The sequence below is a fragment of the Thamnophis sirtalis genome, unplaced genomic scaffold, assembly GCF_051295495.1.
Source record: "Thamnophis sirtalis isolate CommonGarterSnake01/CBP01778 unplaced genomic scaffold, rThaSir2_p1.2 scaffold_5, whole genome shotgun sequence".
NCBI lineage: Eukaryota > Metazoa > Chordata > Lepidosauria > Squamata > Natricidae > Thamnophis > Thamnophis sirtalis.
The window spans coordinates 39,168,374-39,188,281 of record NW_028261385.1 but is presented as its reverse complement, the minus strand read 5'-3'; the positions used below and the strand labels follow the sequence as shown (position 1 = coordinate 39,188,281).

General features: G+C 39.7%; 1 protein-coding gene across 1 annotated transcript in view; it reads left to right on the top strand.

Moving 5' to 3' along the window:
- EDIL3 (EGF like and discoidin domains 3) overlaps positions 1-19,908 on the top strand; it is a 241,425-nt gene that overhangs the window by 72,024 nt on the left and 149,493 nt on the right. Inside the window, exon 2 of the mRNA XM_087715693.1 lies at positions 3,912-4,037. Within this exon, the coding sequence (XP_087571819.1) occupies positions 3,912-4,037 (126 nt within the window). The remainder of the gene's footprint in view (positions 1-3,911; positions 4,038-19,908) is intronic.

Sequence of the window (19,908 nt, the reverse complement as noted above, 5' to 3'; positions counted from 1 at the left end):
CAATTAGAATCAAGCTTTCTGTGTGTTTCCAGTGCATTTTTTTAAATAACCCTCACTAAAATGTTCTAAAAACTGACTATAGTGCAAATCTGGCATAAAATGAGAACACGCTTTTTAGAAATAAGAAATCTGGTGCTCATGCACCTTCATATCGACCAAGATTACTTTGCTGCTGCCTAAAACAGATCTGTTGTATAAATGAGCAATATGAATTCAGTAGCATCCTCTAATGCCCAAGTTTCCTAATTTAATTTTAATGAAATTTTCCATATGGTTTTTCACAACCAGTACCTTCTTTGACACATTAATTATTAATACTGCTATGAACGTGAGTCTCCAGTACCCTATAACTATATTGGTAATAACTGGTTCTGCAGCATTTTTTATCCCTCTAAAAGGGTACCAAATTGATCCTTAAAGACTGCTCTCTAGCCACCTTTATTCTCCAAAGGATGCTGTAAACAACATGAATCCTGCCCAGAGGACATTAAAATACAACAAAAAAGCAGATGCTTTCAAGTATGGAAAGGCAGGTCATTGTTTCTTTGCTTGAACCAATACATAACTTGTTTAGATGCTTAATTGGCAAAATAGGATACACAAACAAGAAGCAAAGCTACCCCTGTCAGTTTTCAAAATGACCTATTTCCCTAACACATGGCAAAGTGAATATGAATCTCTTCTCTTTCCCACTCATTTGAAAAAGTGTTGGCTTCCTCACAGGCTCTCTTGATGCTGAAATTGTTACAATAGAATTGCTTCTTTGAAAATAGATGTACTGATGCTTGGATAGCTGTGATTTGTGTTGGGTCCTTCAGCTGAAATATTTTATCAAAGCTCTCTGCAGACCCAGCCAATTGTGATTGTATGATTGATTTATTATGGCCATCATATCAGTATTAACTAGAAATTCAAGTGGAGATCTGTCCCATATCCACTCTGAATCAAGTTCATCTACATTGTTGCTGATTGTCCTTTTCTTCCCCTTCCTTTCACATGTTTCAAGCATTATCTTTTTTTCTTTCCTTCCATTTTATTTAGATATAAAATTCAATTGCATGAAGAAGGACCATAATCTTATATCCACTTATCAGGAAGTCAGTGTCATTTTTCTCAGTAAGATGACTCTAGAGTTGACATTATACATACAGTAAGATGACTCTAGAGTTGACATTATACATACATACATACATACGTACGTACGTACATACGTATATACACACACACACACACAAACACATATACATACATACATACATACATACATACATACATACATACATACATATTAGGGCTGAACTTGGTTAGAAATCCAAAAATATCAAGCTTATAAACTAGACTGAAAATCAAATGCATCTCAGAAACTCATTGTAGCATATCATTTCCAGGAGAATGACTTATAACCTTAATATTTCTGGATTTATAACTAGGTTTAGTCCTAATTAATGTTTCAAATTCAGCCAAGATCAGCTAGATGCACCCAGCTAGATTGATATATATATAGAGAGAGATTTAATATAAATAAATTTGTGACCCTGTACAGACATAAACACAGCACATGAAAAGACTGCCTGATCTCTGCTGAGAGATAACCACAGTGTTGCCTGTTCTTCATGAATAATAGCAATAGTACTTATATTTATATACCGCTTGACAGTGCTTTACAGCCTTCTATAATAATTGTATACAGCTATTGGCATAACAGTGTGCTTGAAAGTTGACTTATTTTCTTTTGTTATGATCCTTAATTATTTGAATAAGGCAATTTTCATATTCTGATCAAAAGTAAGCATATCCAGTGGCAGAGGTTAATGAGCTTTGCTTGTGATTCAGTCTTGGTTTCTAGTTGCTTCAGTGCAACTTGTTTAAAGAACATAATCAACTGAATCGAGATGAGCCCAAACTATTTTGATAACATGGTTCCTAGTAGAAACTTTTATATAAAGGGGAATGATGTGGATTTCATGCAAAGATAGTATCACATCTTAAACAAACAAATTTATTTTGAAAAAAAATCACTTGAATATATTCTATACTGGTTATGCCAAGCAAGTTTCTAAACCTTTCTTTTTTATGATGTCTTCAGTTGTCTTTATTCAGAAAGGCTAAGAAACTCTAGTTAAGGAGACAGTCTGTAGCTTCTGAGTAACCATCTGGCTCAATAGTAGTAATGTGAAAGGGATCTTGGAGTCCCAGTGGGCGAGCACTTAAATATGAGCCAATAGTATGCTGCAGCTGCCAAATAAAGGCAACACAGTTTTAGGCTGTGTTAACTGAGGAATAGAATCAAGATCACGGGAAATGTTAATACCACTTGATATTGTCTTGGTAAGACCACACTTGGAATACTGTATCCAGTTTTGGTCACCACAATGTAAAAAAGATGTTGCAACTCTAAAAACAGTGCAGAGAAGAGCAACAAAGATGATTAGGGGACTAAAACATATAAAGAACATTTGCTAGATATGTCTAGTTAATGAAAAAAGTATTAGGGGTGATATGATAGCAGTGTTCCAATATCTCAGGAGTTGCCATGGAGAAGAGGGAGTCAACCTATTCTCCAAGGCAGGACAAGAAGAAATAGATGGAAATTAATCAAGGAGAGGAAAAACCTAGAACTAATGAGAAATTTCCTGACAGTTAGAACAATTAATCAGTGGAACAACTTGCCTCCAAAAGTTGTGAATGCTCCAAGTTTTTAAGATGAAATTGGACAACCATTCATCTGAAATGGTATAGGATCTCCTGCCTGAGAACAGGATTGGACTAAAAGACCTCCAAGGTCCCTTCCAACTCTATTATTTTGTTATTATTTGATAAACTAATTGTTTACTGTTAGAACTAGAATATATTTCTTAATTGGGATGACATATTTTCCTGCATGAATATTTAACTACCTGCATGTTTGAAATCATAGATGTGTAGTCTGAGATAAAGCAGTTTAGTGACTGAATTTGAGAAAAAAGAGGGAGAAGCAAAGCGTTTTAATGTATCTGGACCTGGCACAAGTTTTGTTGGAAGCTATGGAGATACATCATGTTATATTGAGATCTATATTGTTGCTTTGAAAATCCATTTCTTCTGTATTTTGATGTTGTTTTTACTAGACTCTACTTATAACTTGGCAATTAAAATCATTTTTCAGAGAAGCCATGTATTTCTGATGCATTTATTAGAGGAAACCAAATTCCTTTTATCTCTATATTTCATATCAGTGAGACAAATGAGGGATCAATGAGTTAGATACTTGTTTCTGTTCTAAATAAGAAAGTTTTAAATTGACAAAGACTAATAGCATGTGATAGATGCCTATATGAAAAGAGAGATTTTGACAAACTGCATGATCTGATTCCATTATTATTCGAATATTATGAAATACAGTGCACAGGTATGACAGAAAGAGAGCTATTAATCAGATGTCTCTCTGACACCCAAGTGCTTAATCAAATCCCAGTGAAATCAAATGGATTATATTCAAATAGGTATTTTTTAGATCATACTCTGCTTGACAGCTCTGAGGTTTAAAATGCTATAATCCGTTGAGTATATGGTGAACTTATGTCATATTCTAGACAAATATATTACACTTTGTAACAAATCAATTTGTCAACATATAGTCCAGCAGATGAGAGGCTATGAAATTTGATTTTTAGCTTACAATACCTCCCATCCTTTATATTTAAAAACCATATTTTTGGATAAATTTTTTTAAAAAATATCCAATTCCGTGTCCATAAAATGATGAGCATATTTAAGTTGGGAATTTTGCAAATTGCTGTCAATATATATGGACAACACGAGATAGGAAAGGCCCTTTTTCCTAAGTATACATATGTCTTCTGAATGCTTACAAACATATATTCATAATATTGTTTACCATGTAATTGAACAAGTCTTTCTTTAATTTACAGGGGATGCATGTGACTCTAATCCTTGTGAAAATGGAGGCATCTGTGTGTCTGGTTTGGATGGTTTCTATACTTGCGAATGTCCTGATGGCATCACAGATTCCAATTGTTCTAGTGTTATGGAGGTTGGTAAGTGCAAATAAACAAAACAGCAAAAATGTTAATATATATTGTTATTTTCTAAACTATGAAAGTGCTACATTTCCTAATCTTTCTTGTGATAATCGAGCCATGATCTTCAAGCCAAATGGTTTAATTTTAATCTTTGTTTAGTGACTTTATATGTTTCTACGCTGGCTGTCTAACTGGTTTGAAAACAGTGTGCATTATTTTAACAAATCTGATAACAATTTGAAATAATCAGGATATGTATCTTATAAATATGACTTGAATAGGTAGCATGGGAGACATAGTACTAGCAATAGCAGTTAGACTTATATAGCGCTTTACAGTGGTTTACAGCCTTCTCTAAGCAGTTTACAGAGTCAACATATTACCACCAACAATCTGGATCCTCATTTTACCCACCTCAGAAGGATGGAAGGCTGAATCAACCTTGAACCTTGTGTGATTTGAACTACCAAATTTCAGGCAGCTGGCAGGCAGCAGAAGTATTCTGCAGTACTACACTCTAACCATTGCACCACCCTGGCTCATACATGAAGCATGGTGAATCAACATTGTATTGTACATGGTTGCATGTATGGGTTCAGATGTACATTCATTCATGGTCCAATTAATAAGAGTAAATTGAGGTCACCAAGAAGGATAAGAGGGTGTGAGCAGGAGGCTGCCCACGTTAGTAGTGAAGTTAGCTCGTTCGCATGAATGAAGTCATAATCTGTTACATAGTAAAAAGTGAAATGTGATGTTTAAGGACAGTTCGCAGACAATGGACTGAGGAAGAGACTTTTTATAGAAGATAGGAATACCATCCATGTAGGGATTTCACAGTCGGACCAGTGAACATGCTAGTCACTTACTGTGGTAATGAAGTCAGGGAAGGATGCATTCAACCAAGTCTCGCAGACAAATATAAGGTCAAATATAGCCGTTTTTAATAAGCCATATTTAGGAACTCAGGCATTTTGTTTGCGAGGCTTCTTGGTTGAGTAGCTTGCATTTCAGGTCTGTAGTGGTGAATCTGCAGGTAGAATGTGTACCTAATTTTGGTTGTTAGGAGAGTGGTTATTGGAACGTCTACTGTTGCCCTACCCCATTCCTAAGAGGTCAGTAGGAACATGCATAAGCGCACCAGCATGCCTAACATCTCTGTCCTACTGTACCCATTTATTTGTACCCATTTGCTGTGTTCTTATTCATGTTTATTCTTATTCCTGTTACCTTGTACATGAGTGACAAACTAAATGAATAAAATAAATAAAATAAGCATGCCTCTATTCCCTAACTACAAAAAATATCCATGCAGACTTTACAAGGAAGCCTAAAATACTGTCATGAGAATGCTACCATAGACCTTCTAGGTGGAAATTAATTTTATTGGCTTTACTGGATGGCATAATGTGCAGTGGGGCCTTTAGTATATTTCAAAAACTATGGATGTTACAACACAGATTACAAATAATCCGAAGCCCGTATTGTACAGTTGGGAGGCAAGTGAAGTATTGCAATAGAAATAGAAGCCAAAAGAATTACTGCTTCAAACTTAAATTACACTTGACCAAAGAACTTCCTGGATGCTTGTTTTATTGCAATAAAGTTTAGATCCATTTTTCCAGTTAATAGGAGTGGGTGGAAATGAGAAAGCCTTGCTATCTGCCAGTTCTATAAAATCAGCCTGGGATTCCTGAATCAACCTTTCCATCTCATGAATCATTTGCAGTAAATAAGGCTTCAACAATCTAAAAAAAACAGTGACAAATTTTCCGTTACATTCTTAGGAGCAAGAGTTGTACATTGTGAATATAATTAAGATATGTCTATATATTCTTTTCTTTGTACTGCATATGTTTATCTTTGTTTGTATGGATAGCCCAACATTTTTGCATACAGTCAGACTGGTACCTATGGTACAGTATGTAATCTCAGACCAGTTGAGTTTATTTACACTGAAGGTTTTCTGTCAACACAACTCTTTTCTACTAGGGCTATTGGTTCTCATTGTCTGGCTATAAAAGGTTTTCAGAAGAGACTCAACAGTGAACTCTGAAGGCTGATATAATTGGTTTTCTGATTGAAATTTCTGTCAAAATTACCATGACTTACACCCTACCAGTCATTTTAAATGCTATTTGCTTCCTATTTAGCAAATTGTTATATTTATTTTATGCTGGTTAATACAATGAGGATTGTATTTATTTAGATTTGGTGTTCTTACACATAACAGAGGGATGAACCAGAGGATCTCTGTATTTTTTTCCTATGCCAAATATGATGGTTCTATGATTCTATTTCACTATAAATCTAATTATTTTTTAAAAAAATATATCATATTTTTATGACACATTATTGGAGTTAGGATTAAGGTTAGGGTTAGGGTTTCTCCCTATTTTACACTGTTGAAAAAATAAGTATATGAAGCTCTGATGTCCAAAATTTGTTCCAGATTTGTCTTGGGCTATCTATTAAATTTATGTTTCTAGACTATGGACACTGCTTATTTATGGTAATTTGATACTCATTCTGTAGGCAAATTTTTAAATAAACTCTTTTTGAAAAAAAGTTTCAAATGCCTTTCATAAATGCTGTTGGAGTTTGAACATTACATTTTTGTTTGTTTTTTTAATCACAAATTCCACCATAAGTTTAGAATTTGCTGCAATTTGGTCATATTTCTTTGAAGATTTGGATCAAAGGGATGTCTTTCTCCATGACCATACTGCCCTTTTCAAAATATGAGGCGGAAAAGACCAATTTGTGTGTTTCTGTGCTGGATCAGATTCTATAATTTCAATATAAACGCAAGAATAATGAAGTCAATGTCAATCAGTGAACACCATCTCCATAGGCATGAGTACATAAACAAATAATGCACTTTTCATATAATACTAGATCTGAGAATCAGGTAATTATCAACATTTGTTAAAATGGGATTCTGATCACAAGGCTATCAACCATTAACAAAGCTAGAGCAGATGTGTTTTTTTGGAAGAGGGGAAGTAGTCTGATTAGATATTGCTCATGTTTTCATTTTATTTTGGAGTTTGGGCTTTTTTTGTCATCTACTTAACATAAGCACTCTAACTAGAGAAACATTTGGCTGAACAAGATTGGTTTTGCAGATAAAAAAGCAGATATCATCAGGCCCATTTGATTCATTCAAAATGACTAAAAAGATTGCAATTTAACATAAGAGCCCCAATGCTTTCAAATGAGACATTTAATTTTAGCTCTTATTTTTGCTGGCACAAAAAAAAAAAGAAATAAGTATCAGCAGCTGCAGTGACTCATTGACACACTAGTTTAGATTGTTATAACTGAAAAGTATGTGGTCTGTCTTGCTTTCACCAATGACATCTTTTAGATTAATAATATAAGTAAATATAAATGAGTTTTGGGAAATGATTGTGGGTAATTTCCAGATAAATTTGTAGCCGGCACATTCAATTAATGCACATATTCAGACCTGAACATGCACACACACCACTTATTTCAACCAGCAATAATACAGCTTGAAATTTATTAAACAACACACACATTTAAGAAAAAGTTAGCCGGCAAGATGAAAGCAGAAAAAAAAATATGAACAGGCAAAAGTGCACAGTATCTAAATATCAAATCACAGAGATTTCCAGAGTCACTAAAGCAAATTCCATTGGATAATTAATATGGACAGTCTCAAAGAAACCATGATTGGTTTTACCTTCCATGTACTTCTAGGGAAACTTTTATTAACTTTAATAAATCTATAGTCATAATGTCTACCATATCACTTATTAGTGACACTATACCGTACCATCAAATACTTATAGTAACACAGTGGTGGGTTCTGGATCCCTTTGCAACTGTACCAGTTGCAACGGGGCCCACCATCCAACACATGATGTGTGCAGTGCACGCATGCATCCTTACCTCTTGTGATGCCTCCGCGAGCCTCTGCGATGCTCCAGCTGCTCGGCGGAGCATCACACAGGCGCCGTGCGCTTCGTGTGCATGCGTGGAAGCGCCGAAGAGCTCAAATAGAGGTAAGGAGCTCAGGTGGGCCCTACGGAGCACTGTACTGGAAAGGTACTCGGTGCTCCAGTCAGGCAACGGTACGTGCGTACAGGGGCGTACCACCTGCAACCTAACATATATGTCTATACCTGTATGGATATCTTATTCCTAAACAGTCAATAATAATTCTATTTCTGTTGCCTAAGTTTACTCCAAAGTCTTCAGCCACTATTTAGCCATCTCTAAGTTGGTTTCCCTTGCTATCAATTGCGTTTGAAGGATTGATTTAGCCTTTTTGCAGTCTGTGCTGAGATAACAAAAGGAATGTGATGGCTGGCTGTAGCTTCTCAGCGTATCTGTTGAGTGGTGAATCTACCGGACTCTTCTCCTTTTACCATCTTTCACCTTCAGCTGGCTTGCTGAAGTCAAAACCTGCTCCTCCTTTACCATTAGTTGCCTGTTGAGCTTATTGTTAAAAATACCTCTTTTCTTTTCACCTACATGACACAAATCTTCCTCTTAAATACCCACACTCTGTTGCCAACCATATTTTCCTTCTTATAATTGGGAACCAGGTGTGGTGTAATGCTCCTCAGGCTGCCCTAAAGTCCCCTAGGAGAAAACAAATGAGAAATAAGAGCTCCTGCTAGCCACTGCAAGGCTTTTGTGCCACAAGGTAATTTGAAATTGACCTAAAAGGTCCTGACATTTAGAGACAATTTCCCCCAGAAAACCTCTGGCTTCCTTGAGATTTATTTTAAAAGATTTGGTTGAAGCTGCAAGAATAAAAGACTTTATTAAGCCAAGCTGCTTTCCCACACAAAGTGGGAAAGCTATGACTGAATGACCTCTTCTTTCTTCTTCTTCTCACATAGGTAGACATGCATTTCACTTCGCAGACTGAAGTCTATTGCAGATCTGCAGGAATTAACATGGCATGAAAAGACTAAAGATTATTACACAGTACTAGGAAGCTTGGAAAGTAGGTTAGAGTTTCATTAAGCCTCTTGGAGCATAAGGTCTCCAGTTGTCAGGGCTAAATGTTAATACAATTTATATGATTGTTTAATGCTGGGAAGCCTCTGACCTATTTACACAGGAGTGAAATATCCAAAGTCCAGCATAGTAAGAGCCATCTAGGTTTCCTATTGTTCATTTTAATGTGCTGTGACCACACCAGCCTTTTGACCTCTTTGGACATTTTTTCCCCACTGGGAAAACAACCTGTCACTGAGATTTAACACATTTAACAGAAAAGCTTATTAGACTAAGCAGTCTAGAAGAATGCGGTATTGATATATTGCAGATCATGATGCAATTATCACCTCTGTCAAATGTTTCCAGGCTTACAAGCAGCGATCACAGGAAAAAAAGGAGGTTGATGAATTAATTAAAAACAACATCAATCAAGGCCAAACATATATTTTTCTTACTCCCTAAAACTTTTGTTGGTTGGAGAACATATTTCACTTTTTATAGGGAATAAAAGCTGCAATGGGTGGGATGGTGATTCAAACTGGCCAAAGCTAATTTCACCCACAAGGAACTGGCAGTTTTCCATTTGTTCCCATCAGTTTGGCAGAGGAACTAAAAGTTTTTTGTTTTTGTTTTTAAATGGTGTAGTTATGTACTGTATGTGTCTGTGTGTGTTGCTCTTCTTTACGATGTCTTATCTCAGATATAAAAACTGAATTGGCAATTGCATTGTCAGTCCAGGTAATTTCCTAAAAGAAGTGATTGGGGTGGCCAACAATGGATGGATACTTAGCTATTCTGACACCAAAATGCAGAAGAATTTTAGGGCAAAGGGAAAGTCTTATCCTGCAGGCTTGTCCCAGATATTCAGTCCCAGGGACCCAACAAGTCGAGGCAAGATCCCTGCTCCACAACATCTAACTCTTCCTCTCCATAATTCTTGAAATGATTTGATTGCTTCAGATTATAGCTATTTAAGTTTTTTTGTCAAATGCTACTAAAGAATGTAGAGATGAAAATTAATGTGCAGTCATGGTTTCAGTGCCTTCTGATGAACTGCATTGGATCCTAATAGATAATCTTGTAATGTGTTTTTATTCTACTTTAGACATAAATTTTGATCCCAGGATTGTATCTAGGTGCTGCCAGAAAGTTATTTCGCTCATCAACTGAGTGAAACAACAGCAAAATACCAACTTTTTCTATTGATTTTCTTTTATTTTCATATCCTATCCTGTTCCAAAAAATTATCTTAATTCACAGAATTTACATTTGCACAGAGTTATAGGAGATGCAGTTGATATGTTTGACTGGAAAGAGGGAAGTGTTTGTTTTAAGCTAGAGTAAACTGCTGTTAGATACATTGTAATTTTCTATTTCTGAATTCTGTGGTTCAGCATTGAACTATCCATTATAAAAGTATGGGGATCAATAATTAATTCATAAATATATATTCTGACACAGTACAATGTTCTCTTTCCTTCCCCTATTGGTATGCAAATGTAATCACAACTCCTTACCAACTTATAGTACTATTCTCGCTAACTACTTGGAACAAGAAAATGGGATGTGATTATATAGTCACACTTGTTTTGCTTTTTAAAAACATTTCTCTTTAATTAGTGCTATATTAGTAAAGAAAAGCAGTATATATTAACAGATTTTCCAGAGTGGGTTTGCAGGATGATCCAGAGATAGTTTCATCACAGCCAATTGGCCTTGAGACTGGGTTGAAGCTGAAGCCATGCCTCTGAGCTCTCTCTTCTGACTCCAGTTTCAATCCAGTCTGGCCAGAGAGAACATTACTTTTCTTAGACTCCTGAAAAGTTACCATTTCTGGACCCTCCTTAACTCACACCATTCTTTAGCTGAGACCCCACCTCCACATTCATGTAAGTCCCTGGTGGTGACTGTGGTTTTTCAGCTGCCTGGGGTTGCAAATGGAAGGCTTGGAGGCTCCAGAGGCTTTTTTGTTGTTCCGGCAGCCATTTTTAGCCAGCAGCAACGTGGTGTCTCAATCTTTGCAATCGACACTGGAGGGGGCTAATGGGCTCTGGTTACCAGCCCGACAGCCCCTAGAGACCAAATCAGATTGCTGTATTCTCGCAGAGAGCGCTAAGAAGAGTGTGAAGCCCATGGCGCCTTAAGAAGCTGCAGAAACGGCTTCTTGTGTGTAGTGGCAGCAGACTCCCCTAGAAGCCGCAGCAGCCCCAGAGCACGCCAATTGTGGCATTTTCAAATCAGGGAGAGCTGAGAAGGGACTGAAGACTCTGCTGCAGCCGCGGAAGTGGAGGTGAGGATAGCGTGAGGAGTAGTCATAAGTAGAAGCACGATGGCAGAAAGGTCCCCTTCCCCTCCAATGTCCCCTGGAGAGGGGACTTCCTCCAGACAACGTCCCATGGCCTCCTCCAGGAGGCTGAAAGCATCAGAGACTTCTTGTCCCTCCTGGGCTTTCCAGAGGAATGAACAAAGCAGGCACAACCCTTACCAAAACCTTCTCTAAGGCCGAGAGGCTGTGGGCCCTGCAGGATAGGATCAGCTCCTTCCCACCCAGGTCCAGATATAGATCACCCCTGGGGGGATGCTTGAGACAAGATTTGCCTCCTGGTTCCCCAGATTCCTTGAGGGGGGCTTTGGGGATGCTTCCCCTTCTCCCACTCTCTCTATGGAGAACCTAGAACAGGCAGAGGCACAGGCTGAGTTAGATGCTCCCATATCAGAGGGCCTATTCTGGCAACTCAACACTCTAGGTCCCAGCAACGCCAGAGGTGCTGATGTCCCTCAAGGGGTGGATGTCCCCGGCGCTGCTCAAGGGATGCGAATTCAGGGAGCAGGAGCGACTAGTGTTGACAACAGACGCCAGCCTGTTTGGCTGGGGGGCAACCCTAGACTCACAGATGGTGCAGGGCCGATGGTCTCGGAGCGACCTTCAACACAACATAAATTGGCTAGAGCTCTGGGCAGTCCACCTCACCCTGCGGTGGTTCCAAGCCATGGTCGAAGTCTCCCCATCCTCGTCTTAACCATCACCATCACAGCAAAGGCCTACATAAATTGGCAGGGGGGCACACATTTCAGAGCACTGCACACTGAAGCAATATCGCTAGGTCTCTGGGCAGAGGGGCATCTGCGCTCTATCCAAGCAGAGCACATCACCAGCATCAACAATCATCAAACAGACTGGCTGAGTCGAGATATGGTACACAATGGAGAGTGGACCATGTCCAAGGAACTTTTCCAGAGGATCTACCAGAGGTTCAGGACACCGGCAGTGGACCCGTTTGCCACTCTGTCCAATGCACAGGTTCCATGGTTCTTCTCCCTGTTCCCAACTCGGGGAATGGATGGGATTGATACCCTTCACGCCAGGTGGCCAGTTGGGCTTCTGTATGCATTTCCTCTCCTCCCCCTCCTTCTCGGGGTCATTCAGAAGGTAGTCAGGAAGCATGCAGAGGTCATCTTAGTGTCCCCTTACTAGTCCAGGAGGGCTTGGTGTGCGGACCTGTTGAGCTTGTCAGTAGGGACACTGTGGAGGATTCCCTGAGGGGAGGGATAGTTGCTTCAGTGGAAGCTGGTCCAGCCAGACCCACAGTGGCTCCAACTTGCCACCTAGAGATTGAGCGGGAACGCCCGAGAGGTGCTCACTTGTTCCAAAAGGTGATTATGTCTATCGAAGTGTCCCACAGACAGTCAACCAACAGGAATTATGATTCCACCTGGGTGACCTTTGTTTCCTGGTGCCAGTCTATCCACATGACCCCTTCTAGGGACATGGTCCCTCAGGTTCTGGATTTCATCCAGAACAGCCTGGATAAAGGCCTGTTCCTGGCTACAGTTAGGAGGCAGCTGGCGACCCTTGCCACAGTGATCCCCAGGGAAGGATCCACTCCCCTAACTTGTTTGCCCTTAGTTAAGAGGCTTCTCAAGGGGGCGGCACACCTGCATCCCCCGCCCGTTCATAGGTTCCCCATATGACTCCTTCCCACAGTGCTATGGGTCCTTATGGCCAAACCTTTTGAGCCATTGTGGACAGTCAGCTGGAAGCTACTCACCTGTAAGGTGGTGTTCTTGGTGGCGATCACTTCAGCTAGGCATGGTTCTGAACTGAACCCTCTCTTCCATGGAGGATCCACAGCAACACAGTAGTGCTTTGTCTTGATCCGGCATTGCTGCTGAAGGTTAATTCAGTGTTCCACCATTTGCAGGAGGTTGTTCTGCTGGACTTCTGCCCAGACCCGATCAGAGAGCTGGAACACCGGTGGCACCGCTTAGACATAAAACGAGCATTGCAAATTTACTTGAAGTGGACTGCTGAATTCTGGAGGCCCTGTTCGTTTCCTTCCAATCCTCTTCACTAGGGAAAAGAATTTCCAGATCCACCATTAGTCGCTGGATTCATTTGGCTATCTCCCTCGCCTATGAGGCGTAGAATTTTCCGGTGCCAGTCGGTATCATGGCACATTCCATTAGGAGCATACCCACATCCGCGGCCTGGGCAAGCCAAGTTCCGATAGAGGATATCTGCAGGACAGCGACGTGGGCCTCCCCATCGCCATTCATGTGGCATTACTGGCTGGACGCCTTCACATCCTCTGATGCGGCATTTGGCCACAGGGTCCTGCAGCAGGTCTTATCTGATCAGTGACTGCCCACCCTATGGAACGGTATCTTGGGTATGTACCATCTCTGGATCATCCTGCAAACCCACTCTGGAAAATGACAGTTGGTCTTACCTGAACTGTTATTTTAAGAGTTGTTTGCAGGATGGTCCAGTTCCCACCCTAGTGTTAGACAGACAGTATTGGGGGTGGAGGTGTCTCCTTTGTGTCTTGTTTTCAGGATCTCGGGAGTGCATACTGCATTGAAACTGGAGTCAGAAGGGGGAGCTCAGAGGCGTGGCTTCTACTTCAACCCAGTCTCAAGGCTAATTGGCTGTGATGAAACTATCTCTGGACCATCCTGCAAACAACTCTTAAAATGACAGTTCAGGTAAGACCAACTGTCATTCTAATGATGTGATAATGCAATAAAAATGTATCCATGGTGAATATATGTGTGCAAGTCATATTTTAATGAAAAGATACATAACCCTTTCAGGTTTAAAATAGACTATAAAATGAAAAAATTAATCTACTTGATGAAATGTCATAATCTCACAATTTTATGTCTGCATCTTGAATATATTTCATGTTAGTTATCAGAGTATTTTGATGTATTATTCTCTGAAAATACAAGTAATTAACAGATTCCTGAAATGTAGAAGATACAGTATATTACCATTTAATATAACAAATTCAATTAACTCAAATAATTTTCATAGGTATATACACAAGATGCTTGTACAAGTGTTCTTGAAATTAATATTATTATTATAAAACATTTTTAGGGAAAGACACTCATAATCATTAATTGGATTCTTAAACAGCAACCTTAACTTGACATATTATATGTTCTGTACAACATCTCCTGCAGTTTAACTAAGCTTTTTTTTTTTAAAAAAAAGAAAAATCAATTTGCCTTTTTGGCACACCATAGCGTAGTAACTGAGAATGCTAAACTTCTGAAGTTGTATTCTGGAAATAGTTAGAATCTGGCAGTGAACCTCCTTAAGTAGCAAAGAATACTACTAAAGCAGGGACTGACCTTCAGGATGTAGCTGCCACTAAGAGCAGAAGGTACACAGTTAGATTTCCAAGGGTTGGGGATGGGTGAGGGCAGTAGAATCCAAAGAGCTATAAGGAGCATCTATGGGGAGGGAGGAAGTCATGATGAAAACTACAGCTGCTCATAGGGCTGACCTTCAGATGCCCCTGGTTGCAGGTCAGGTTGACTGAAGTCATGGTAGGTCTTACTTCAGGAATCCCTGGAATTTGGTTACTCATTGTTATCAAAGAGAGGGTAATTCAGGAAATGTTCATAGCATAGGGTGAAGATAGAGATATTGCTTTTTACTTAGCTTTACCGAACAAAGATTAAAATGGGGCAGTGCATCCTTTTTACTGCACATATAGGCACCAGACAGACAAGCCTAATGAGAGAGAGAGAGAGAGAGAGAGAGAGAGAGAGAGAGAGAGAGAGGGAGGGAGAGAGAGAAAGAGAGAGATATGAGTAGTGAGATATTTATCTGGAAAGCTGATTAGCAGTTGCAAATAGTTTATATAGTAACCTACTGTAAATCAACTGTTTTATTAAAAATAAGTCAGAACATGTTGTAAAGAATAATGGTATCATTAGAATTGGACAACATAATTTTTGCAGTAAATTACCACCAGACATTTGGGAAGTAGTTGCTTGGAAATAATCTCTAGCTAGGTGAAAGGTTGATAAATAGAAACAAACCTTAGCCTTATAAATGTCTAGGAGATAATATACTAGATTTATAGATGAATGTTATAGACAATTCAGTTTCAGAAACCTTCAGAAATTGATCTATTTTTATGAAAAGTGCACCTATTTCTTTTCAGATGTCCCATTTGATAACAATATGATTGTAAAAGGCATAGCAAAAGAATCAAATTGCTTCAGTTTCAATAAAGTTTCCCTAGACTGAAATGTTAGTAGAGGAAAATAGTTCCTCAGTATAAACATTATAACATTTTCTCACTATAATCTTTTTTTCTAAATTTATAAGCATTTTTTAAAAAAAATGTGTCCTTGCATGCAGTTAAAGTCTGATCTATACATGAGAAGACATCATAATACAGATACTTGGCTGAAAGACTATGAGTTATATACATATACATATACATATACATATACATATACATATACATATACATATACATATACATATACATATACATATACATATACATATACATATACATATACATATACATATACATATACATATACATATACATATACATATACATATACATATACATATACATATACATATACATATATGTATATAACATCCATGAATAGCAGGAACAAAGATGTATAACAATCGTTTAAGTACACCAACGTATTCCCAGGTTCCCAGTGTGTTGGATATTTCTAAGAGATTATCATGGAGAAAGTCAATTGTAAAGCCATTGCAATTTATGAAATTCTGGAGGGTTTGTGATCTCTACTGCAAATTTTCCTTTCTCTTATCACAGGCCTTTGTGCTGAGCCAGTTTGGATGTGGTTGCTTGTAAATTAACATTTTCTCATATGCTGTAGTAATAAGCATAACATCTTCTATGAGTCACACTTGGCTTTTGGACATGTTTCTAAGGTTTTGCCAACAAATGTATTTGTTTGACACTTTTGGTTGGTTTGGTTTGGTTTGGTTTGGTTTGGTTTGGTTTGGTTTGGTTTGGTTTGGTCTGGTCTGGTCTGGTCTGGTCTGGTCTGGTCTGGTCTGGTCTGGTCTGGTCTGGTTTGATTGGCTTGGCTTGGCTCGGCTTGTCTTGTCTTTGGTTGGCTTGTCTTGTCTTGTCTTTGTTTGGTTTGTTTCTTTGGCTTCACAGTAGAAGCCCCAGTCATTCAGGTGCTAACCATATGCAGTCCTGATTAGCTTTTCGTGATCTGCTGAGCAATAAAGGTGGGTTTACTGCGTTTTACTACACAAGTGTTCTATAGAGAAGGAATCTGAAACTTTTTGGGAGCTAGAATACCACTTAAACATAGATGTCTAATCTAGGGGGAAAAGTACTAGGAGTGACATGATAGCAGTGTTCTAATATTTGAGGGGCTACCACAAAGAAGAGATTTATCTGAAATGGTATAGGTTTCTTGCCTAAGCAGGGGTTTGGACTAAAAGACCTCCAAGGTCCCTTCCACTTCTCCTATTCTATTCTATTCTATTCTATTCTATTCTATTCTATTCTATTCTAATATGGGGTTGACCTATTTTCCAAAGCAACAGAAGGCAAGAGAAGACGTAATGGATGGAAACTAATCAAGGCGAGAACAAAGCTAGAACTAGGGAGAAATTTCCTGACAATGAGAACAATTAATCAGTGGAACCGCTTGCCTTCAGAAGTTGTGAGTGCTCCATCACTGGAGGTTTTTAAGAAGAGACTAGCTAGCCATTTGTCTGAAATAGCATAAGGTCTCCTGCTTGTGCAGGGGTTTGGACTAGAAGACTTACAAGCCCCTTCTAACTCCCTTATTATTATGAATGAAGTGATATATAGTTAAAGGAAGTTAAAGAAAGGATTTATTCTTTCAGTGATATCCTACTTTCCCCAATTGACTGATGCTCAAAATGACTAGCAATTCCTTGTTGCCTTTTGATTGATGAGAAGCACTTCTTTGTTTAATGTGGGTGAAGGATCAATTTGTTTCCCTTTATGCATGGTTGACAGTGAATGCTGTTTTGTAACCGAACGGCTTTCTTCAATTTTAACTCTTGAGGATTTTAGCCATGGGCGGTAACATATTGTCTCAAATTCCAACTTCAACCATTGAAAATATTATACCACTTTTTCAAAGTCAGAGGCCAGACTGCTCAGTCATCAGAATTATCAGAAATGGTAATCCTGTTTTGTGACACTTTCAAGCCCTTTAAAAATTAAATGTTCAGCTGGACATAAAATCTGCAGTTCCAGATGCTTTTAACTGTATGAAATTGAAAGTAAAGCAAATTCTTAACTCTGACCATACATCCATATTTTCCCATCTCCTTTGCCAAGAATCATTTCACAGAATACATGGCCATTTCCTGTAGAAATATTCACCCATATTTCCAAGTTTTGCTGAGAGTCTGTAGTTCAATAGAAGAGCCTGTGGTTTGTATATAATAAATTCCAGATTTAATTCATGGATTGCTATTACCTGGCTTGGTGCTCCCGTCTCTCCCAGAATCATTAGATATTATGTATAGAGAGATGAATAGGTATGTGGTGGCTCAGTGGCCAAGACACTGAGCTTGTCAATCAGAATGGTTGGCATTTTGGCAGTTAGAATCCCTAGTGCCACGTAACGGAGTAAACTCACATTACTTGTCCCAGCTTCTGCCAACCTAACAGTTTGAAAGCATGTAAAAATGCAAGTAGAAAAATAGGAACCACATTTGGTGGGAAGGCAACAGTGTTCCATGCACCTTTGGCATTTAGTCATGTCGGCCACATGACCAAGGAGATGTCTTCAGACAGTGCTGGCTCTTCGGCTTTGAGATGGAGATGAGCACCACCCACTAGAGTCAGGAATGCTGGCACATATGTGCCAGGGGAACCTTTACGTTTAGTTTATATCGATCTTCCTCTGTGAATAATTTTTAAATCATGTACATGCAGATAGACAGATAGTTTGCTCAGAGGTTAATCTGTTTCTGCACAGTTTGGTATCCATTCATCTCTCAAGCACTGTGAGAAACCATGAGGTCTTCAACCAATGTGACTTCTAGAGTTTAGAGTTTTATTTCATTTGTATGCCGCCCTTTTTCCTAAAGGGACTCAGGGCGGCTCACAACTCAAACAAGGGAAGGGGGATACAGACCATTGACAACAACACAAAACAATACATAATTAAAAAACGCAACAATCATACCATTCGAGATAGGGGCAATGATTCTTTAGCCCCAGGCCTGTCGGAACAGCCAGGTTTTCAGGGCTATGCGGAAGGCCTGGAGGGTGGTGAGGGTGCGAATCTCCACAGGGAGTTCGTTCCAGAGGGTCGGAGCAGCAACAGAGAAGGTTCTCCTCCGGGTAGTCGCCAGTCGACACTGGCCAGTGGATGGAATTCGGAGGAGGCCTAGTCTGTGCGATCTAATCGGTCTGGTGGAGGTAATTGGCAGCAGGCGGTCTCTCAAGTACCCAGGTCCAATACCATGAAGGGCTTTATAAGTGACGACTAGCGCCTTGAAGCGTATCCGGAGACCAATAGGCAGCCAGTGCAGCTCGCGGAGGATAGGTGTTACGTGGGTGAACCGAGGTGCACCCACAATCGCTCGCGCGGCTGCATTCTGGACAAGCTGAAGTCGCCGAATACTCTTCAAGGACTGCCCCATGTAGAGCACGTTGCAGTAGTCCAGTCTGGAGGTCACAAGGGCGCGAGTGACTGTTGTGAGAGCCTCCCGGTTCAGGTAGGGACGCAACTGGTGCACCAGGCGAACCTGGGCAAATGCCCCCCTGGTCACAGCCGACAAGTGGTGTTCAAAAGTCAGCTGTGGGTCCAGGAGGACTCCCAAATTGCGGACCCTGTCTGAGGGGCGTACTGTTTGACCCCCCAGCCTGAGAGATGGAACACTTGGCCAATTAGTAGGAGGGAAGCACAGCAGCCACTCGGTCTTATCTGGATTGAGTACAAGCTTGTTAACCCCCATCCAGTCCCTAACAGCCTCGAGGCCCTGGCACATCATGTCAATCGCTTCATTGAGTTGGCACGGGGCGGACAGATACAGCTGCGTATCATCCGCGTACTGGTGGTATTTGATCCCGTGCCGTCGAATGATCTCACCCAGCGGTTTCATGTAGATATTAAATAGGAGGGGGGACAGGACCGAACCCTGCGGTACCCCACACGTCAGGGGCCTAGGGGTCGATCTCTGCCCTCCGACCAACACCGACTGCGACCTGTCCGAGAGGTAAGAGGAGAACCACCATAGAACAGTGCCTCCCACCCCCACCTCTAGTTCTGACTTAGACACAGACTCAGCTGAATCACCTTGGGCCAGTCAGTTTCTCTCACCTCTAGAAAGAAGGCAGTCAAAAGATACACACAGGCACACACACACACACACACACACACACACTGTCTCTTTCATACAAGCACACACACACACACAACTGATAAATAGTAATTCTGCTCATGTTCTAATGACAGCAATGATATTCAATATGAATTTATTTAATTGAATTAAGTAAACACCTCAGTTATTCAAAATATAATAAAATCTGAATTGGTAGTTTCACATAAGCACTCACTAAAATGTGTAACACAGGTAGTCCTCAACTTACAACCATTCATTTAGTGA